This window comes from Megalops cyprinoides, chromosome 3, assembly GCF_013368585.1.
Source record: "Megalops cyprinoides isolate fMegCyp1 chromosome 3, fMegCyp1.pri, whole genome shotgun sequence".
Classification (NCBI taxonomy): Eukaryota; Metazoa; Chordata; class Actinopteri; order Elopiformes; family Megalopidae; genus Megalops; species Megalops cyprinoides.
This window is the reverse complement of record NC_050585.1, coordinates 23192483-23215730: the sequence shown is the minus strand read 5'-3', so window position 1 is coordinate 23215730 and position 23248 is coordinate 23192483. Positions and strand designations below refer to the sequence as shown.

General features: G+C 43.4%; 7 protein-coding genes across 7 annotated transcripts in view; all 7 read right to left on the bottom strand.

Annotated features, from left to right (window-relative positions):
* The window catches only part of LOC118774924 (protocadherin alpha-C2-like), a 150740-nt gene extending 141242 nt beyond the window's left edge, over positions 1 to 9498 (bottom strand). Inside the window, exon 1 of the mRNA XM_036524529.1 lies at positions 6946 to 9498. Within this exon, the coding sequence (XP_036380422.1) occupies positions 6946 to 9357 (2412 nt within the window). The 5' untranslated portion in view covers positions 9358 to 9498. The remainder of the gene's footprint in view (positions 1 to 6945) is intronic.
* LOC118774003 (protocadherin alpha-10-like) lies at positions 497 to 3062 on the bottom strand. Its single transcript, XM_036523085.1, has one exon. It carries the CDS (start codon positions 2903 to 2905, stop codon positions 497 to 499), a length of 2409 nt encoding a protein of 802 aa, XP_036378978.1. The 5' UTR covers positions 2906 to 3062.
* Positions 3835 to 6370, bottom strand: LOC118774961 (protocadherin alpha-8-like). The gene has a single exon (XM_036524600.1). The coding sequence runs from the start codon at positions 6214 to 6216 to the stop codon at positions 3835 to 3837; it is 2382 nt and encodes a 793-aa protein (XP_036380493.1). The 5' UTR covers positions 6217 to 6370.
* A 711-nt stretch (positions 9499 to 10209) lies between the features above and the next one.
* On the bottom strand, positions 10210 to 12588 carry LOC118774431 (protocadherin alpha-8-like). The gene has a single exon (XM_036523778.1). The coding sequence runs from the start codon at positions 12586 to 12588 to the stop codon at positions 10210 to 10212; it is 2379 nt and encodes a 792-aa protein (XP_036379671.1).
* Positions 12589 to 13801: 1213 nt separating this feature from the next.
* LOC118774430 (protocadherin alpha-7-like) lies at positions 13802 to 16192 on the bottom strand. Its single transcript, XM_036523777.1, has one exon. It carries the CDS (start codon positions 16190 to 16192, stop codon positions 13814 to 13816), a length of 2379 nt encoding a protein of 792 aa, XP_036379670.1. The 3' UTR covers positions 13802 to 13813.
* A 998-nt stretch (positions 16193 to 17190) lies between these two features.
* Positions 17191 to 19758, bottom strand: LOC118774429 (protocadherin alpha-3-like). Its single transcript, XM_036523776.1, has one exon. The coding sequence runs from the start codon at positions 19588 to 19590 to the stop codon at positions 17191 to 17193; it is 2400 nt and encodes a 799-aa protein (XP_036379669.1). The 5' UTR covers positions 19591 to 19758.
* Positions 19759 to 20455: 697 nt separating this feature from the next.
* On the bottom strand, positions 20456 to 22962 carry LOC118774428 (protocadherin alpha-8-like). The gene has a single exon (XM_036523775.1). It carries the CDS (start codon positions 22853 to 22855, stop codon positions 20456 to 20458), a length of 2400 nt encoding a protein of 799 aa, XP_036379668.1. The 5' UTR covers positions 22856 to 22962.
* Positions 22963 to 23248: the final 286 nt, after the last annotated feature.

Genomic DNA, 23248 nt, shown 5'->3' with positions numbered 1-23248 from the left:
CACTAGCCTGAAAGAACATGCTGTTAAAAGGAACACACAGGGCACTGTTCTTTTACTGCTGGGAAACGGGCTCACAAACCGCTTCACTAAAATATATATGCATGAAACAAAGATGCGCAAAATGTGCCATTACGCATATCAATACTGTATGTTGTATCTTAATTCCATTACTCATTAATCACTGAGTATGTATTAGAAAAGAATATGAAGCAATGCATGTGAAACTTAAACAAGAATACATGAAATAGCTATCAGATAATACACATGTTAAAGTACCGTAAGTCATTCGATACCGATAGCCCTACACGCACGCATCATCAGGTGGTAGCATAAGGACGAGATGGGAAAAAAATTAATTCCACTACCCTACGACAGAAGAGTTAATGTAGCAACGTACTAAATTGAAAGCAGCTGTTTATTTTTTAATATATTTTTTTATAAAATCGCTGTAAACATGACTCTGTGTCTTTACATTTTCGCTTTTACATTAGTAAAACTACACATAAATCCTTACCTCTCCTGAGATTCTCCTTCTGTGATCTGGAACGACTAGAGTATTCCCATTACTGCCGGGGACAATAGCAGAACCGATACTCATTCTGGGTCCAACTAACATGTACCGTTTGTCTCCGGATCTGTACTGGATGCTGTGACACAGTGTCCCGTTCCCGCTCGTGTCTGCGTAATTGGAGTCCCGGCAATATTTGGACGAATAGTCTGGAGCTTTGGAGCACTGCATCACTATCAAACCGATAATACTCAGGAGAAAGAGCGCTGAAACTGACGCCAGTGTGATTATCAGATAAAAAGTTACGTTGTTCTCTTCTTCGGGTTTTACTGTGTTTTTTATGTCAGAAGCTGCAAATGCCTCCTTGGGCTCCACGGCGATGATAGTCACAGTTGCTGTTGCTGACAGGGAAACGTTGCCATTGTCTTTTACCAGTGTGACCAGTTTATGCTCAGCCTCGTCTGTTTCCGTGAATGAACGAAGCATCCTGATCTCTCCTGTATATCGCTCCAAACCAAACAGACTGGGGTCCGGAACGTGCTGCAGCGAGAATGAGAGCCAGGCGTTGTATCCTATATCAGCGTCATAGGCCCTCACTTTCGTCACCGAATGGCCTGCGTTCACATTGCGGGGAATCTCCTCCACGCCTTCAGCGGAACCGTTAGCGCTCATCGGAGACAAGATCACTGGAGCGTTATCGTTCTGATCCAGAATGTAAACATTCACTGTAACGTTGCTGCTTAGTGACGGTCTTCCTGAGTCTTTAGCTACCACTTGGAATTGAAAGGTTTTCTGACTTTCAAAATCAAAGCTTTTCAGCGCGTAAATATTCCCATTTTCAGGATTGATATTTAAGAAGGATGCAACACTGTGACCCGAGCCTGCGCTCACGTGCCCAAATGAATAGGAAACCAGCGCGTTTTCTCCTTCATCTGCATCAGAGGCGCTGACCGTGAATATGGACGCGCCAGGAGCGTTATTTTCCAGCAAGTATAAGGTGTACGGGTCTTGACTGAACATCGGACTGTTATCATTAATGTCTGAAATCTCCACTCTGATTGTTTTCACATTAGATAATGAGGGGGTTCCGAGATCTTTCGCTGTGATGGTAATTTCATACAGAGAAACTGCCTCTCTGTCTAAGGGGCTCTTAGTCACTAACGAATAAAAGTTCCCCTGAGAGGAAGGTTTCAGATCAAACGGCAGGCCTTCAGATAAAGTACAAACTACCTGTCCGTTTACACCTGAGTCCAAGTCGGTCACGCCCATCAGCGCTACCACAGTACCAGGAGGAGAGTCCTCTGGAATTCGGCTGGACAGAGACGTGACATCAATCTCTGGCTTGTTGTCGTTCACGTCTTCCACTTTCACAAATACGTTACAGTGCGTCATCAGAGGAAGCGGACCTTTGTCAGAAACTTGAATATTAAGCTCATATAAATCGTTGTCTTCAAAATCAACCACTCCTTTCACTTTGATCTCCCCTGTTTCACTGTTTAGTTCAAACAAATCAGGGGCCTTGCTCTTAAATTGACTACGAAAGGAGTATTCCAGTTCACCATTGACTCCTTCATCCAAATCAATGGCGTCAACACGCAATACAAATGTGCCCTCTGGAACGTTTTCCTTTATACTCACTGTATATTTTTGCTGACCACACACGGGCGCATTGTCATTTGCATCCAAAACAATGACCGTAATGTTTAGTGAACCAGATTTCGGTGGGCTGCCACCGTCTATGGCAGTTAGAAGTATGCTGAATTTGGGAGCAACTTCTCTATCCAAAGATTTTTGCAATATTAAAAACGGAATTTTACCGTCTCTGCTTAAATCTTCAACATCCAAACGAAAATATTCGTTCTGGCTCAGTTTATAAACACGTACTGCATTCAAACCTGTGTCCGGATCATGAGCTCCCTCCAGCTGAAAACGAGCCCCGGTCATCGTTAATTCCGGTATTTCCAAGCGATATGCTTGATCGCGAAAACTGGGAGAGTGGTCGTTTACATCTAATATCTCTACTGTAACGTGATGCATTTCTAAAGGGTTTTCTATTACAGCTTTCAGATTAACAAAACACGGAGTGCTTTTACCGCACAGCTCCTCTCTGTCTATTCTCTGATTCACAAACAAAGCGCCGTCTCTCTGATTTACCTGAAAAAGATCCTGCTTTGTTCCCGACACAATGCGGAGATTCCGATCAGCCAGTGTTCCTCTGTCAAACCCCATATCTTTAGCTATATTCCCAACTATCGTCCCGACTTTTAACTCCTCCAGAATGGAATAACGGATCTGAGCAGAGGTCCTGTTCCAAAGCAACATTAGAATCGCAAAATGGAGACATGAACAACGGTACTTTGTCCTCATTTGTCGAATTTCGGCCCCCATGATGAACATGTCGCTCCTGTTCGAATACAGAGATATTAAATAAATTCACAACAAAAGCCCACCAGTCTGTCATCAGAAGAAAATAACAATTACTCTTTCACCATCATACTTCTCGTCCTCCTGCGTGAATTCACATGCTCTCCCTGTCCGTCCTCACGCGAATCTGTCTACGTTTATTTTAGCAGCAGGCTGTTCATGACGCCTGCGCGACTAGGAATTACTTTGTCAACACCGCCCCCGTGTGCATTGAAAAAGAGTCTCATTTTTTCAGACTAACGTTGTCTAGTTCATGAATTAATATTCTGAGGCAAATACACTGACCACACGTATTTAGTAAGCCGCATTTGTACAAGCGACAGTGACGTAGGTGACGGTATGACACTAATCAGCGTGAATATCTATTTACCATGAAAAACAAGAATGATGTACAATCTTCCATTCTAACAGGTAGTAAAGCGTAATGGTAAAAGAACTTGACTTGTGAGAATGAGCTGGCAGGTTCAGATTCCATACAAAACAAAATGACTTCACCGCTACAAACGGAGTTTGACATGCATCACATAAGTAAATATATCTGTACGAATAATGGATAAACAAAACGTGCCACTAAACACATACAGTAAATATGACTTTTAGATTTCTAATACCAAACAGTTATCGATGTATTTTCCCATACAAAACAAAATCAAACTAATTCCCTAACAAAAAACACAAACGAGCGATCACATACATTGCATCATAAACTGCGTGACTTGATGCTAGTAGGTGTTCCAATCCACAGATGATGCGACAGCGACGTGGCTGGAAAAGCATTAAGTGCAGCTCATGACCTTAGAATTACGACAAAATGTACTGAAAATACTAAAGTATGGAAACGTTTTACTGGTGTAATAAATTTATTTTTATACCTCTACGTTTTCACTTTTACGCTCGCAAAATCACATATAAATCCTTACCTCTCCTGAGATTCTCCTTCTGTGTTCTGGGACGACTAGAGTATTCCCATTACTGCCGGGGACAATAGCAGAACCGATACTCATTCTGGGTCCAACTAACATGTACCGTTTGTCTCCGGATCTGTACTGGATGCTGTGACACAGTGTCCCGTTCCCGCTCGTGTCTGCGTAATTGGAGTCCCGGCAATATTTGGACGAATGGTCTGGAGGTTTGGAGCACTGCATCACTATCAAACCGATAATACTCAGGAGAAAGAGCGCTGAAACTGACCCCAGTGTGATTATCAGATAAAAAGTTACGTTGTTCTCTTCCTCGGTTTTTACCGTGTTTTTAATATCAGAAGCTGCAAACGCCTCCTTGGGCTCCACGGCGGTGATAATCACAGTTGCTGTTGCTGACAGTGAAACGTTCCCATTGTCTTTTACCAGTATAACCAGTTTATGCTCAGCCTCGTCTGTTTCCGTGAACGATCGAAGCGTCCTGATCTCTCCTGTATATCGCTCCAAACCAAAGAGACTGGGGTCTGGAACGTGCTGCAGTGAGAACGAGAGCCAGGCGTTGTATCCTATATCAGCGTCATAGGCCCTCACTTTAGTCACCGAATGGCCTGCGTTCACATTGCGGGGAATCTCCTCCACGCCTTCAGCGGAACCGTTAGCGCTGATCGGTGACAAGATCACTGGAGCGTTATCGTTCTGATCCAGAATGAAGACATTCACTGTAACGTTGCTGCTTAGTGAAGGTGTTCCTGAGTCTTTAGCTATCACTTGAAATTTGAATGTTTTTATGGCTTCGAAGTCAAAGCTTTTTAGAGCATAAACGTTTCCATTTTCTGAGTTAATGTTTAGAAATGGTGTAATTTTTGTGTCTGCAAAGTCCCTCCCCAACATGTACGAAACCAGAGCGTTATCGTTTCTGTCGGAGTCGTAAGCAGTCACAGACAATATGGAAGCGCCCGGGGCGTTATTCTCGGCAAGGTACACTATGTATGGATCCTGCGAGAATACCGGACTGTTATCATTCATATCAGACACCTCTACGATAACGGATTCAGAAGACGACAGTGCAGGGGTGCCTAAATCTCTGGCTGTGATTTCTATAATGTAACTAGACACCTTTTCCCTGTCTAAATGCCCATTAGTTACTAAAGAGTAAAAGTTTGTCTGGGAAGTGGGTTTTAGTTCAAACGGTACGTTTTCCGTGATTGAGCAGATGATCTGTCCATTCACGCCCGAATCCAAGTCAGTGACTCCAACTAACGCCACAACAGTGCCAACATCTATGTCCTCAGGAATGAGGCCCAACAGGGAAGTGATTTCTATATCTGGCTTATTGTCGTTAACATCCTCCACTCGAACGAAGACGTTGCAGTGGGCCGCCAGTGGCACGTGACCCTTGTCCGTAGCCTGTACACTTATTTCATATGACTGCTTTTCTTCAAAATCAATCCGTCCCGCTACTTTGATTTCCCCCGTCTCCCTCTCCAACTCAAATAACTCTGATACTTTGCCTCTGGACGACTCTCCGAAGGAGTACTCCACTGCTCCGTTATCACCAGAATCTAAATCGGTGGCATTCACTTTTATCACAAATGTTCCAACGGGGACATTTTCGGGCAGGCTAACCGAATACTTCTGTTGATCAAACACAGGGGCATTATCATTTATGTCAAGCACAATGACACTAATATTGAGTACATCGGTTCTGTGTGGGCTGCCGCCGTCCAAAGCTGTCAGCACCAGGTCGTGCACGGGTGTACGCTCTCTGTCCAGCGGTTTCAACAGAACGAGAATGGGGATCTTATTGTTTTCACTAAGATCCTCTATCTTCAATTCAAAGTGCTCATTTTGGCTCAGTCTGTAAAAACGCACGGCATTTAAACCCACGTCAGGATCGTAAGCCCCGGGTAACTGAAACCGCGTCCCAGCAAGGGTAGATTCTGGTATTTCTAAAAGCTTCTGTTTATCTGTAAAATTAGGCGAATGGTCGTTTACATCAACAATCTCTATAATAACGTGGTGTATTTCAAGTGGATCTTCGATAACAGCCTTCAGATTGATATAACAATGAGAGAGTTTATCGCATAGCTCTTCTCTGTCAATCCGTTCGTTCACATACAAAGAACCATCTTTTTCTTTTACCTGGAAAAGGTCTTTTTTCCCTGTAGAGACGGTTCTGAACCGTCGCGTCGCCAGTGTTCTGGGTGGAATTCCCAGATCCTTCGCAATATTTCCGACAAATGTTCCCAGGTTTACCTCCTCTTGAACAGAATACCGAATTTCACTCGAGCAGCTTTTCAACACAAACAAAAGGGCCGCGAGATGAAGAAAAGCTCGCGGCGACACTTCCCCTTTGCCTCCCATCGCCACGGACCACCGCCAGTATCAGAGCCAACAGCAAACAATCCAGAGAAAGCGGACCTTCATGCGGAGAATATCATACCAGCGATCACTAAAGTAGCCGCATACATCCCTCCCCTGAAAGCAACGCTCGCACGGCTTTGTGGAATGATGCGTGCATCCCTCTACGGTTCTTCTGTTGTTATCATGGCGGCGCCCAACCTCGGAAAAAAAACTCGGCTCTAGCCCTTGATAATACTGACACCACGCGACCCATATTTGCTGCTACACCTATGATGTGACTATTGCCGTGGACCCCGTACGCCCCTGACAAGTAACTCCAACAATGGGAAAACGGTATGGATGATTTGGGTAGGGGTGATGATGAATTTTCAGCTAACTCTTGTAAAGAACAGAACAGTAGCAGTAAAATTCCCAATAACAAAACAAACACACACACACACACACACTCACTCAGGCAAGACAGGAAAGATTCCAACTGCCTTGTATTAATAAACATGACTCTTTGCATTACATGCTGTGCGTGAAAGTAATATAATGTAATTTGTGAGAAGTAGTAAAAGAATGATTTAATCCTTTATGCAGAGCAATACTTGCTTTTCTCTGAGTATAGTTAAGGAAAACAGTTCCAAAAAGTGCTGTCAAAACTGAAATATAAATTTAAAAAGAAAGAAACTTTGAAAACATAAAATATATCCGTGAAAATCAATTAAATTTCCAGTCAAACCTTACCTCTCCTGAGATTCTCCTCCTGTGATCTGGAACGACTAGAGTATTCCCATTACTGCCGGGGACAATAGCAGAACCGATACTCATTCTGGGTCCAACTAACATGTACCGTTTGTCTCCGGATCTGTACTGGATGCTGTGACACAGTGTCCCGTTCCCGCTCGTGTCTGCGTAATTGGAGTCCCGGCAATATTTGGACGAATAGTCTGGAGGTTTGGAGCACTGCATCACTATCAAACCGATAATACTCAGGAGAAAGAGCGCTGAAACTGACCCCAGTGTGATTATCAGATAAAAGGTTACATTGGTCTCTTCCTCAGTTTTGACTGTGTTTTTAATATCAGAAGCTGCAAACGCCTCTTTGGGCTCCACGGCAGTGATAATCACAGTTGCTGTTGCTGACAGTGAAACGTTCCCATTGTCTTTTACCAGTATAACCAGTTTATGCTCAGCCTCGTCTGTTTCCGTGAATGAGCGAAGCGTCCTGATCTCTCCTGTATATCGCTCCAAACCAAAGAGACTGGGGTCGGGAACTTGCTGCAGTGAGAACGAGAGCCAGGCGTTGTATCCTATATCAGCGTCATAGGCCCTCACTTTAGTCACCGAATGGCCTGCGTTCACATTGCGGGGAATCTCCTCCACGCCTTCAGCGGAACCGTTAGCGCTCATCGGAGACAAGATCACTGGAGCGTTATCGTTCTGATCCAGAATGAAGACATTCACTGTGACGTTGCTGCTTAGCGACGGTGTTCCTGAATCTTTACCAACGACGTGGAATTGAAAGGTTTTAAGTGTTTCAAAGTCAAAGGTTTTCAATGCGTAAATATTCCCATTTTCAGGATTGATATTTAAGAAGGATGTCACACTGTGACCCGGGCCTGCGCTCACGTGCCCAAATGAATATGAAACAAGCGCGTTTTCTCCTTCATCTGCATCAGAGGCGCTAACTGTCAATATGGACGCGCCAGGCGAGTTATTTTCCAGTAAGTACAAGGTATATGGATCTTGCGTGAACACCGGACTGTTATCGTTGATATCCGAAACTTTCACCCTAATCGTTTTCACACTCGATAATGAGGGGGTTCCGAGATCTTTCGCTGTGATGGTTATGTCATACTGAGGCACTGCCTCTCTGTCTAAGGGGCTCTTAGTCACTAACGAGTAGAAGTTCCCTTCAGAGGAAGGTTTCAAATCAAACGGCAGGTCTTCGGGTAAAGTACAAACAACCTGTCCGTTTACACCTGAGTCCAAGTCGGTCACGCCCATCAGCGCTACCACAGTACCAGGAGGAGAGTCCTCTAGAATTTGGCTGGACAGAGACGTGACATCAATCTCTGGCTTGTTGTCGTTCACGTCCTCTACTTTGACTAAAACATTACACTGAGTTGTCAGTGGCAGAGACCCTTTATCTGAAACGTAAACGTCTATCTTATGAGTCTTTTCCTCTTCAAAATCAATCGCTCCCTTTACTGTAATCTCTCCGGTTTCACTGTCCAGTTCAAACATGTCAGAGGCCTTACTCCTGGATTTACTTCGAAGTGAGTATTCTACTTCACCATTGACTCCCTCATCTAAATCTACGGCATCAACACGCAATAAAAAAGTGCCCACTGGAACGTTCTCCTTTACACTCACTGTGTATTTTTGCTGACCACACATGGGTGCATTGTCATTGGCATCCAAAACTATTGCCGTAATGTTTAAAGCACCAGATTTCGGCGGGCTACCGCCATCTATTGCAGTTAGGAGCATGTTTAACTGTGGTATGACCTCTCTATCCAAAGGTTTAAGCAAAATTAAAAATGGGATTTTACTGTCTCCATTTGATTCTTCAACCTCCAAACGAAAATATTCGTTCTGGCTCAGTTTATACACACGCAAATCGTTCAATCCTGTGTCAGCGTCATGAGCTCCCTCCAGCTGAAAACGAGCCCCGGTCACCGTTAATTCCGGTATTTCCAAGCGATATGCTGGATCAGGAAAGCTGGGAGAGTGGTCATTTACATCTACTATCTCCACTGTAATGTGATGCATTTCCAGAGGATTTTCGATTACAGCTTTGAGATTCAAAAGACATGGAGTGCTTTTACCGCACAACTCCTCCCTGTCTATTCTCTGATTCACAAACAAAGCGCCGTCTCGCTGATTTACCTGAAAAAGATCCTGCTTTGTTCCCGACACAATGCGAAGATTCCGAGCAGCCAGTGTCCCTCTGTCGAAACTGATATCTTTAGCTATATTTCCAACTATCGTCCCCTCTTTTAACTCCTCCTGGATGGAATAACGGATCTGAGCAGAGGTCCTGCTCCAAACCAACATTAGAATCACGACACTGAGAAAGGTACAACGGTACTCCCACCTTATTTGGCGACGTTCGATATCCATCGCGAAGATGTCCGAGTTATTCCGGCGCATAAATTTTATAATATTTCACAGTAAAAGATCCCAGTCTGTCCTCAGAAAACACGATGAAGTCACACATTACCCTTCGGTCATCATATTCCTTTCCCTCCTGCGTGAATGCACGCTTTCTCTTTCTCTGCCCGTCATCACCAGATTTTTTCTGCCTTTATTATTGAAGCTCAAATAGGCAGCGCTCTATTCATGACGCATGCGCGTGCAGTAATTACCGTGACAACACTGCCACCGTGTGCTTTGCAGAATTTTTCTAAAGCTAACATTTCCACCTTTGCTAATATGTGGAGAGAATGAGACGGACCCCGTTGCTTTGGTATATTCACTTTTGCGAAAACAACACTGAAGAGGACAACCGGGTAACACCAGGCTGAACATGTCATCAAAACGAACACACAGGGCACTGTTGTTTTACTGATGGGAAACGGGCTCGTCCGCTGCCTCACTATATACACCGGTATGAAACAAAGATGCGCAAAATGTGCAACTACGCACATAAATACTGTATTTTATATCTTACTTCCACTACTCAATAATCACTGAGTGTGTAGTACAAAAGAATAAGAATTCAATACATGTCTAACTTAAAACAAACACATGAAATAGCTATCAGAAATTACACATATTAAAATACAATAAGTTATTCAATGTCAGTAGGCGCATGCACCATCAGGTGATGACACACGGTACACGGTGGGAAAAAAGGGAAAAAATGGATTCAACTACTTTACAATATACACGTTAATACATAAAGTTACTAAAAATGAAAGCAGATTTTTTCTCAATTTTTCTCATATAAGTAATGTAAACTTGGCTCTGCCTCTTTACATTTAGACGTTTACATTCGTAAAATCACACATAACTCCTTACCTCTCCTGAGATTCTCCTCCTGTGATCTGGAACGACTAGAGTATTCCCATTACTGCCGGGGACAATAGCAGAACCGATACTCATTCTGGGTCCAACTAACATGTACCGTTTGTCTCCGGATCTGTACTGGATGCTGTGACACAGTGTCCCGTTCCCGCTCGTGTCTGCGTAATTGGAGTCCCGGCAATATTTGGACGAATAGTCTGGAGGTTTGGAGCACTGCATCACTATCAAACCGATAATACTCAGGAGAAAGAGCGCTGAAACTGACCCCAGTGTGATCATCAGATAAAAAGTTAAGTTGTTCTCTTCTTCGGTTTTTACTGTGCTTTTAATATCAGAAGCTGCAAATGCTTCTTTGGGCTCCACGGCGGTGATGATCACAGTTGCTGTTGCTGACAGTGAAACGTTCCCATTGTCTTTTACCAGGATGACCAGTTTATGCTCAGCCTCGTCTGTTTCCATGAATGATCGTAGCGTCCTGATCTCTCCTGTATAGCGCTCTAAGCCAAAGAGACTGGGGTCGGGAACGTGCTGCAGTGAGAACGAGAGCCAGGCGTTGTATCCTATATCAGCGTCATAGGCCCTCACTTTCGTCACCGAATGGCCTGCGTTCACATTGCGGGGAATCTCCTCCACGCCTTCAGCGGAACCGTTAGCGCTCATCGGAGACAAGATCACTGGAGCGTTATCGTTCTGATCCAGAATGAAGACATTCACTGTGACGTTGCTGCTTAGGGACGGTCTTCCTGAGTCTTTAGCTACCACTTGGAATTGAAAGGTTTTAAGTGTTTCAAAGTCAAAGGTTTTCAATGCGTAAATATTCCCATTTTCAGGATTGATATTTAAGAAGGATGTCACACTCTGACCCGAGCCTGCGCTCACGTGCCCAAATGAATAGGAAACCAGCGCGTTTTCTCCTTCATCTGCATCAGAGGCGCTAACTGTCAATATGGACGCGCCAGGAGCGTTATTTTCCAGTAAGTACAAGGTGTACGGGTCTTGAGTGAATACCGGACTGTTATCGTTAATATCTGAAATCTCCACCCTGATTGTTTTCACACTCGATAATGAGGGGGTTCCGAGATCCTTCGCTGTGATGGTTATATCATACTGAGGAATTGACTCTCTGTCTAAGGGGCTCTTAGTCACTAACGAATAAAAGTTCCCCTCAGAAGAAGGTTTCAGATCAAACGGCAGGTCTCCAGGTAATGTGCAAACTACCTGTCCGTTCACACCGGTGTCCAAGTCGGTCACGCCCATCAGCGCTACGACTGTACCAAGAGGCGCGTCTTCCGGAATCCGACTAGACAGAGAGGTGACGTCAATCTCTGGCTTGTTGTCGTTCATGTCCTTTACTTTTACAAACACGTTACAGTGCGTGGACAGCGGAACCTGCCCTTTATCGGAGGCTTGAATCTTTAATTCATACATCTGTTCCTTTTCAAAATCTATTTTTCCTACAACTTTCATTTCTCCAGTTACTTTGTCCAAACCAAATACCTCGGAGGGCGTATTCCTAAATTTACTACGTAAGGAATATTCAACCTCACCGTTTAGTCCCTCATCACTATCAGCAGCTTTAACTCGTAATAAAAACGTACCCACTGCCATATTTTCTTGCACGAGGACTGTATATTTTTGTTGTTCACACACTGGTGCATTGTCATTAATATCCAGAACAATCACAGAAATATTCAGTGTTCCAGATTTCTGCGGGCTGCCGCCGTCCAGTGCGGTCAGTAGCAAATTATATTGCGGAGTAAGTTCTCTATCCAAAGGCTTTCGCAATATTAAAAACGGTGTTTTGCTGTCCTGGGTGAGATCCTCTACCTCCAACTCAAATTTATCGTTTTGGCTCAGTTTGTAAAATCGTAAAGTATGTAATCCTATGTCTGGGTCGTTTGCCCCTTCTAGCTGAAAACGAGCCCCTGTCATGGCAGACTCTGATACTTCCAAACGATACTCCGGATCCGGAAAACTGGGAGAGTGGTCATTTACATCTAATATCTCCACTGTAACGTGATGCATTTCTAGAGGGTTTTCTATTACAGCTTTCAGATTAACAATACACGGAGTGCTTTTACCGCACAGCTCCTCTCTGTCTATTCTCTGATTCACAAACAAAGCGCCATCTCTCTGATTTACCTGAAAAAGGTCCTGTTTTGTTCCCGAAACAATGCGGAGATTCCGATCAGCCAGTGTCCTTCTGTCAAAGCTCATATCTTTAGCTATATTCCCAACTATCGTGCCAATTTTTAACTCCTCTTGAATGGAATAACGGATCTGAGCAGAGGTCCTGTTCCAAAGCAATATCAGAATCGCAAAATGAAGAAACGTACCATGGCAATCCCACCTCATTTGGCGATATTTGATAACCATGATGAAGATGTTTCAATTATTCCAGCGTAAAACGTCGATAGAATCCACGGAAAATATAATCATTGCCTCAGAAACAAGCATTTGTGAAAGACCATTTTCGCCTTCAGTTCATGAATTTGTTCCCTCTGTTACGATATGCGAGATCTGCCCCCCTGTTCTCACGCGGTTCCCTTCAACCAAATGAACCAACTGTGAACATGGTGGTAGATATGATTTCTGTGGTTCTCGTAATTTCGTTGTGGACACTGCCACCCTGCGCCTCGGAGCAATATGTGCATTTGTGTTCCTTACAGCGAAAATGGTGTTTTCTTAAGTAAACAAAGGGACACTGGTCTTGCTCAAGTGATGCATGAAATTTTAGATTGTATAGATTTTTCTCTGTGGATGGGCTGGGTTCTAATGGACCGGGATTCCAATGATAAATTTTTTCATATAAAATTGAACTTACAGACGTTAAAAATTTTAAGTATAAGATGTAGTGCGAAATGAGCATGACGGAGTTTCAGAGGGTTCATGAAACACATATGTATGCCTTGAAATTGTGCCTTCACTGTCTCTATGTTATTAACAACAAACATTGAATAATCAGGCAGATACATACCTTAAAATGTCCACGGACCCCTTTTTAATCGTGCGAAAATAATACGAAACAATATTCCCCGCTGTGTCGCTCGGTTCACAGTTTAATTAACAACAACGTTCAAATATTGCCTGTCTGTGATCATATAAAAAGTACTCATTATATTGAAAATACATGTGGAAACCGACGAGACATAAACTGAAACAGGTTCCAAATACATCTTTGTAATTATTTTATCTAACCAATCACACAATATCAGATCCATGAGATCTAATATAACGAAGGCAAGTCTGAAAACACACATTCACATTTACCAAATAGAGTGACGTTTCAAAAAGAAATAGCTAGTGAGATGGACTCCACGTTCTTAACCCACAGAAACTCAAACAGGATTCATAACATATGTCATATCAGAAAGATGGGAAATGAATACACACGTGTGAGAGAAGTGATGCAAGATTCCGCGGTGGAGGGCGCAAAGGGTAAGAACGGAACCCGGGTAAAACTTAATTATTCCAATTTCACTCAGATAGAATTTGAATATACATGTACATAATACCCATTAAGTCTATGATGTAATCAATATGGGCGTCTCCACACTAAGGGCCGGTGGGCCACTGGTAATCAAACAAAACTCCTTACCTCTCCTGAAGTTCTCCTCCTGTGATCTGACACGACTAGAGTATTCCCATTACTGCCGGGGACAATAGCAGAACCGATACTCATTCTGGGTCCAACTAACATGTACCGTTTGTCTCCGGATCTGTACTGGATGCTGTGACACAGTGTCCCGTTCCCGCTCGTGTCTGCGTAATTGGAGTCCCGGCAATATTTGGACGAATAGTCTGGAGCTTTGGAGCACTGCATCACTATCAAACCGATAATACTCAGGAGAAAGAGCGCTGAAACTGACCCCAGTGTGATTATCAGATAAAAAGTTACGTTGTTCTCTTCCTCGGTTTGTATTGTGTTTTTAATATCAGAAGCAGCAAACGCCTCTTTGGGCTCCACGGCGGTGATAATCACAGTTGCTGTTGCTGACAGTGAAACGTTCCCATTGTCTTTTACCAGGATGACCAGTTTATGCTCAGCCTCGTCTGTTTCCGTGAATGAACGAAGCGTCCTGATCTCTCCTGTATATCGCTCCAAACCAAAGAGAGTGGGGTCTGGAACGTGCTGCAGCGAGAATGAGAGCCAGGCGTTGTATCCTATATCAGCGTCATAGGCCCTCACTTTAGTCACCGAATGGCCTGCGTTCACATTGCGGGGAATCTCCTCCACGCCTTCAGCAGAACCGTTAGCGCTCATCGGAGACAAGATCACTGGAGCGTTATCGTTCTGATCCAGAATATAAACATTCACTGTGACGTTGCTGCTTAGTGACGGTCTTCCTGAGTCTTTAGCAACCACTTGGAATTGAAAGGTTTTCACAGTTTCAAAGTCAAAGGTTTTCAGCGCGTAAATATTCCCATTTTCAGGATTGATATTTAAGAAGGATGTCACACTGTGACCCGAGCCTGCACTCACGTGCCCAAATGAATAGGAAACCAGCGCGTTTTCTCCTTCATCTGCATCAGAGGCGCTGACTGTCAATATGGACGCACCAGGTGCATTATTTTCAGGTAAGTACAAGGTGTATGGATCTTGAGAGAATACCGGGCTGTTATCGTTAATATCTGAAATCTCCACTCTGATTGTTTTCACACTAGATAATGAGGGGGTTCCGAGATCTTTCGCTGTGATGGTTATATCATATCGAAGGACTGCCTCTCTGTCTAAGGGGCTCTTAGACACTAACGAATAAAAGTTCCCCTGAGAAGCAGGTTTCAGACTAAACGGCAGGTCTTCAGATAAAGTACAAACTACCTGTCCGTTTACACTGGAGTCCAAGTCAGTCACACCTATCAGCGCAACCACAGTACCAGGAGGTGCGTCCTCAGAAATCTGGCTGGACAGAGATGTGACATCAATCTCTGGTTTGTTGTCGTTCACATCCTCCACTTTGACTAAAACATTACATTGAGTTGTCAGTGGTAAAGCACCTTTATCTGAAACGTTAACCTCTATCTTATGAGTCCTTTTCTCTTCAAAATCAATGGCTCCTTTAACTTTAATCTCTCCTGTTTCACTGTTCAGTTCAAACATCTCAGACGCCTTGCTTCTGGGATTGCTTAGAAATGAGTATTCTACTTCACCATTGACTCCCTCATCCAAATCTACGGCATCAACACGCAATAAATACGTGCCAACTGGAACGTTTTCCTTTACACTCACTGTATATATTTGCTGACCACACACGGGTGCATTGTCATTTGCATCCAAAACAATCACAGAAATATTCAGTGTTCCAGATTTCTGCGGACTGCCACCGTCTATTGCAGTTAGGATCATGCTGAACTGGGGAGTAACCTCTCTATCCAATTGTTTTAGCAAAATTAAAAAAGGAATTTTACTGTCTCCGTTCAATTCTTCAACATCCACTCGAAAATATTCGTTCTGGCTCAGTTTGTACAGACGCAAATCGTTCAAACCTGTGTCAGGGTCATGAGCTCCCTCCAGCTGAAAACGAGCCCCCGTCAACGTCGATTCCGGTACTTGTAAACGATATGTTGGATCAGAAAAACTGGGAGAGTGGTCATTTACATCTAATATCTCCACTGTAACATGATGCATTTCTAAAGGATTTTCTATGACAGCTTTCAAATTCAACAGACACGGAGTGCTTTTATCGCACAGCTCCTCTCTGTCTATTCTCTGATTCACAAACAAAGCGCCATCTCTCTGATTTACCTGAAACAGATCTTGCTTTGTTCCCGACACAATGCGGAGATTCCGATCAGCCAATGTTCCTCTGTCAAACCCCATATCTTTAGCTAAATTTCCAACTATCGTGCCAATTTTTAACTCCTCTTGAATGGAATAACGGATCTGAGCAGTGGTCCTGTTCCAAAGCAATATCAGAATCGCAAAATGGAGAAACGTACCATGGTAATCCCACCTCATTTGCCGACATTGCGTACCCATCACGAAGATGTCTGTTCGAGCAATTCCAATGCCAGAAACATGAAATAAATTCACAGTAAAAGATCACAGTCTGTCCTCAGTAAACGCAATGCAGTCATTTATTAGCCTTCGGTTATCATACTGCTCTTCCTCCTGCGTGAATTCACGTGCTTTCTCAGTCCGTCCTCACGCGATTCTTTATACGTTTATGATACAGGCTTACAAAGACATATCGCTATTCACGGCACCTGCGCTGGCAAGTAATTACTTTTACAACACCGCCCCCTTGTGCTTCGGATAAAGCGTTTCAATTTTTGAAGTTAACTTTCCCTTAAATTTAAAATAAAATAGTGAGATAACAAGAAGGATTACATTGCTTTTATAACTCCGTTTTTAAAAAAAGAAAAAAAAAACAACAACAGTGAAAAGTTAACAACATACCACTAACCCGCATGAATTTTTCATGACAAAGAATAAGGAAAAGGATGTAGAATCTTCAGCTCTGGCAGGCTGTGTATTCTTTTGACTAGACCGTGACTTGACCCATGACGTAACATGATTTTATTCCAAATAGGGTATTGATTCATTATTTGCCGTTTGGAAAGTAAATTAGTCTGAGTTGCTTCAATGAATAGCTGCAGGAACGAAGTATACAAAAACTCTACAGTATATTGTTTATTAATAGTTCATACTCAATACTCATTCTTGTGCGTTGCCACAAAAAAACGATGAAATATATCGTTGCCAAAAAAGAAAACTGAACGACCATGCAATCACATACAATTGCTTTTAACATATAGAATGTAATTTAAAACCAATAGGTCTATGAATCACCACACATTTTCATTAAAGCGTAATTGGAAAATATCACTCCAGAGAACCTGATGACGTAAAAGCTTTCTTACAACTATCCCTCAACAGCTATAAAGATATTATTTTTAATGCTACTCTCAACAATCTATTGCTGTGCTTATTGAGCCGCAATTTCACTTTGAAAATCAAACACAACTCCTTACCTCTCCTGAGATTCTCCTCCTGTGATCTGGAACGACCAGAGTATTCCCATTACTGCCGGGGACAATAGCAGAACCGATACTCATTCTGGGTCCAACTAACATGTACCGTTTGTCTCCGGATCTGTACTGGATGCTGTGACACAGTGTCCCGTTCCCGCTCGTGTCCGCGTAATTGGAGTCCCGGCAATATTTGGACGAATAGTCTGGAGGTTTGGAGCACTGCATCACTATCAAACCGATAATACTCAAGAGAAAGAGCGCCGAAACTGACCCCAGTGTGATTATCAGATAAAAAGTTACATTGTTCTCCTCCTCGGTTTTTACCGTGTTTTTTATGTCAGAAGCTGCAAATGCCTCTTTGGGCTCCACGGCGGTGATAATCACAGTTGCTGTAGCTGACAGTGAAACGTTCCCATTGTCTTTCACCAATATGACCAGTTTATGCTCAGCCTCGTCTGATTCCGTGAATGAACGAAGCGTCCTGATTTCTCCTGTATATCGCTCCAAACCAAAGAGACTGGGGTCTGGAACGTGCTGCAGTGAGAACGAGAGCCAGGCGTTGTATCCTATATCAGCGTCATAGGCCCTCACTTTAGTCACCGAATGGCCTGCGTTCACATTGCGGGGAATCTCCTCCACGCCTTCAGCGGAACCGTTAGCGCTGATCGGTGACAAGATCACTGGAGCGTTATCGTTCTGATCCAGAATGAAGACATTCACTGTAACGTTGCTGCTTAGTGACAGTCTTCCTGAGTCTTTAGCTACCACTTGGAATTGAAAGGTTTTCACAGTTTCAAAGTCAAAGGTTTTCAGCGCGTAAATATTCCCATTTTCAGGATTGATATTTAAGAAGGATGCAACACTGTGACCCGAGCCTGCGCTCATGTGCCCAAATGAATATGAAACCAGCGCGTTTTCTCCTTCATCTGCATCAGAGGCGCTGACTGTCAATATGGATGCGCCAGGCGCGTTATTTTCCAGTAAGTACAAGGTATATGGATCTTGAGAGAATACCGGGTTGTTATCGTTAATATCTGAAATCTCCACTCTGATTGTTTTCACACTAGATAATGAGGGGATTCCGAGATCTTTCGCTGTGATGGTTATGTCATACTGAGGCACAGCCTCTCTGTCTAAGGGGCTCTTAGTCACTAAGGAATAAAAGTTCTCCTCAGGGGAATGTTTCAGATCAAACGGTACGTCTTCAGGTAATGTACAAACTACCTGTCCGTTTACACCTGAGTCTAAGTCGGTCACACCTATCAGCGCTACCACTGTGCCAAGAGGCGAGTCCTCCGAGATCTGACTCGAAAAAGAGGTGACATCAATTTCTGGCTTGTTGTCGTTCACGTCCTCCACTTTGACTAAAACATTACACTGAGTTGTCAGTGGCAAAGCCCCTTTATCAGAAACGTAAATGTCTATCTTATGAGACTTTTCCTCTTCAAAATCAATCGCTCCCTTTACTTTAATCTCTCCTGTTTCACTGTCCAATTCAAACATTTCTGAGGCCTTACTCCTGGCTTTACTACGAAATGAGTATTCTATTTCACCATTTATTCCCTCATCCAAATCTACGGCATCAACACGCATTACAAACGTACCAACTGGAACATTTTCCTTCATACTCACTGTATATATTTGCTTACCACACACGGGCGCATTGTCATTCGCATCCAAAATAATCACAGAGATATTCAGTGTACCAGATTTCTGCGGACTGCCACCGTCTATGGCGGTTAGGAGCAAGCTTAACTGTGCAGTAACCTCTCTATCCAACGGTTTTAGCAAATTTAAAAATGGAATTTTACTGTCTCCATTTAATTCTTTAACATCCAATCGAAAATAGTCGTTTTGGCTCAGTTTATAGTGACGCAAATCGTTCAATCCTGTGTCAGGATCATGAGCCCCCTCCATCTGGAAACGAGCCCCTGTCATCGTGAATTCCGGTATTTCCAAACGATATGCTGGATCTGGAAAGCTGGGAGCGTGGTCATTAACATCTACTATTTCCACTGTAATGCGATGCATTTCTAGAGGATTCTCTATTACAGCTTTCAGATTAACAAGACACGGAGTGCTTTTGCCACATAGCTCCTCTCTGTCTATTCTCTGATTCACAAACAAAGCGCCGTCTCTCTGATTTACCTGAAAAAGATCCTGCTTTGTTCCCGACACAATGCGGAGATTCCGATCAGCCAGTGTTCCTCTGTCAAACCCCATATCTTTAGCTAAATTCCCAACTATCGTCCCGACTTTTAATTCCTCCTGAATGGAATAACGGATCTGAGCAGAGGTCCTGTTCCAAAGCAACATCAGAATCGCAAAATGGAGACATGAACAACTGTACTCCCACCGAATTTGACGACATTGCGTACCCATCACGAGGAAGTCAGACTTATTCCAGCGCAGAAATATGAAATAAATTCACAGTAAAAGATCCCTGTTTGTTCTCAGTAAACGCAATGCAGGAATTTATTACCCTTTGGTTATCATACTGCTATTCTTCCTGTGTGAATTCTCGCACCCTCTCTCGCTGTCCTCACTCGATTCTCTCTACGTTTATGACATCAGTTTACAAAGGCATATCGCTGTTCATGGCTCCTGCGCTTGGATAAATTACTATGACAACACCGCCCCCGTGTGACTTGGAGTAAGTGTTTAATTGTTTTCACGTTAACGTTTCCTTATTTAAAACACAATATGCTGAAATATTAAAAAGAATCATGCTACTTTGGCAACTCCATTTTGTGAAAACAGCCGCGACAATGCCAGCCACACAACACTAACCTTAATGAATTTTTCATAACAAAGACAACCGATAAGCATGCAGAATATTTCTTTCTGACAGGTGGTTTACTCGTATGGTAGGACACCGTGGCTTGTACCTACAAGGAAACAGGAATATAGGCTACTCCAAACAGGGCTTTACTTTGATTTACTGTTTTTAATGGTTGGGAAAACGGCTAATTTGATCATCAACATTGATCCCTAACAAAAATTTAAAAATACGACATATCAATCACACAGTCTTACCTTTAACTTGCCATACGGAATTTAATGCCAGTACGTCCATGAACCAAAGACATATGCATATGCAAGAGTGGCTGGAACATGTGATTCAAACGTAGATAATAACTTAAAGGTAAGTTTGAAATGTCCTTCAACAATTTCCACATTATCTTTTTCTTTCACTACTGCTAGAAATGTTTATAATGCTTCTAGATTCGCTATTATATTCTTTAAATCACACATGAATCCTTACCTCTCCTGAGATTCTCCTCCTGTGATCTGGAACGACTAGAGTATTCCCATTACTGCCGGGGACAATAGCAGAACCGATACTCATTCTGGGTCCAACTAACATGTACCGTTTGTCTCCGGATCTGTACTGGATGCTGTGACACAGTGTCCCGTTTCCGCTCGTGTCCGCGTAATTGGAGTCCCGGCAATATTTGGACGAATAGTCTGGAGCTTTGGAGCACTGCATCACTATCAAACCGATAATACTCAGGAGAAAGAGCGCTGAAACTGACCCCAGTGTGATTATCAGATAAAAAGTTAAGTTGTTCTCTTCTTCGGTTTTTACTGTGCTTTTAATATCAGAAGCAGCAAATGCCTCTTTGGGCTCCACGGCGGTGATAATCACAGTTGCTGTTGCTGACAGTGAAACGTTCCCATTGTCTTTTACCAGTATAACCAGTTTATGCTCAGCCTCGTCTGTTTCCGTGAACGAGCGAAGCGTCCTGATCTCTCCTGTATATCGCTCCAAACCAAAGAGACTGGGGTCGGGAACGTGCTGCAGCGAGAATGAGAGCCAGGCGTTGTATCCTATATCAGCGTCATAGGCCCTCACTTTAGTCACCGAATGGCCTGCGTTCACATTGCGGGGAATCTCCTCCACGCCTTCAGCGGAACCGTTAGCGCTCATCGGTGACAAGATCACTGGAGCGTTATCGTTCTGATCCAGAATATAAACATTCACTGTAACGTTGCTGCTTAGTGACGGTCTTCCTGAGTCTTTAGCTACCACTTGGAATTGAAAGGTTTTAAGAGTTTCAAAGTCAAAGCTTTTCAGCGCGTAAATATTCCCATTTTCAGGATTGATATTTAAGAAGGATGTCACACTGTAACTCGGGCCTGCGCTCACGTGCCCAAATGAATAGGAAACCAGCGCGTTTTCTCCTTCATCTGCTTCAGAGGCGCTAACTGTCAATATGGACGCGCCAGGCGCGTTATTTTCCAGTAAGTACAAGGTATATGGATCTTGAGAGAACACCGGGCTGTTATCATTAATATCTGAAATCTCCACTCTGATTGTTTTCACACTAGATAATGCGGGGGTTCCGAGATCTTTCGCTGTGATGGTAATATCATACTGAGGAACTGCCTCTCTGTCTAAGGAGCTCTTAGTCACTAACGAATAAAAGTTCCCCTCAGAGGAGGGTTTCAGATCAAACGGCAGGTCTTCAGGTAACGTACAAACTACCTGTCCGTTAACACCTGAGTCCAAGTCAGTCACACCCATCAGCGCTACCACAGTACCGGGAGGGACGTCCTCTGGAACCCGACTGGACAAAGAGGTGACATCGATCTCTGGTTTGTTGTCATTCACGTCCTCGACTTTCACAAACACGTTGCAGTGCGTAGAGAGCGGAACCTGCCCTTCATCGGAAGCTTGTACATTAATTTCATAAATTTGCTTCTCCTCAAAATCTATCTCACCCTTTACTTTAATTTCTCCTGTTTTCCGATCCAAATCAAAAAGGTCAGAGGCCTTACTCCAGAGCTGTTTACCGAATGTGTACACAATTTCTCCGTTTAAACCTTCATCACGATCCGTAGCATTCACCGCAATTAAAACAGTGCCGACTGGAATATTTTCCTTTACATTAACTGTGTACTTTTGCTTATTAAAGACGGGTGCATTGTCATTGATGTCTAAAACAATGACTGTGACATTAAGTTCACCTGATCGCTGTGGTTTTCCACCATCAGCAGCAGTGACAAAAAAATCATGCACCGAATGACGCTCTCTGTCCAGCGATTTATGAAGCACCAAAACTGGTACTTTCATATCGTCACTTAAATCTTCAGTTTCTAACTGGAAATATTCATTTTGACTCAATTTATAAAAACGCAGGGCATTTATGCCAACATCGGGGTCCTGTGCACCCTCCAACTGGAAGCGCGCGCCTGGCATGGCGGATTCGGATATTTCAAGACGGCTCTCTGCTTTCGGGAAGCTGGGAGAGTGGTCATTTACATCCACTATCTCTACTGTAACGTGATGCATTTCTAGAGGGTTTTCTATTACAGCTTTCAGATTAACAAGACACGAAGTGCTTTTACCGCACAGCTCCTCTCTGTCTATTCTCTGATTCACAAACAAAGCGCCGTCTCGCTGATTTACCTGAAAAAGATCCTGTTTTGTTCCCGAAACAATGCGGAGATTCCGATCAGCCAGTGTTCCTCTGTCGAACCCCATATCTTTAGCTATATTCCCAACTATCGTGCCGACTTTTAACTCCTCTTGAATGGAATAACGGATCTGAGCAGAGGTCCTGTTCCAAAGCAATATCAGAATCACAAAATGGAGAAATATACAACGGTACTCCCTCCTCATTTGGCGACATTGGATACCCATCACGAAGATGTCTGTCCGAGTTATTCCAACGCCAGAATAACAACTAATTTCACAGTAAAAGATCCCTGTCTGTCCTCAGTGAACGCAATGCGGACACATATCACCCTTTGGTTATCATACTGCTCTTTCTCCAGTGTGAATTCACATGCTCTCCCTGCCTGTCCTCCAGCGATTCTCTCTACGTTTATTATACGAGCTTACAAAGGCAGCCCGTTTTTCTTGGCGCTTGCGCTTGCAGTAATTACTTTGACAACACCGCCCCCGTGTGCTCCGGAAAAGGGCTGGAATTATATACAGGTGATATCGTCTCTTTCAAGCAGTTACCATACAAAAGTAATCTGTAATTATATTTCTGACAGTGATCACACTGTTCTGGAATGGCGCATATGTAAA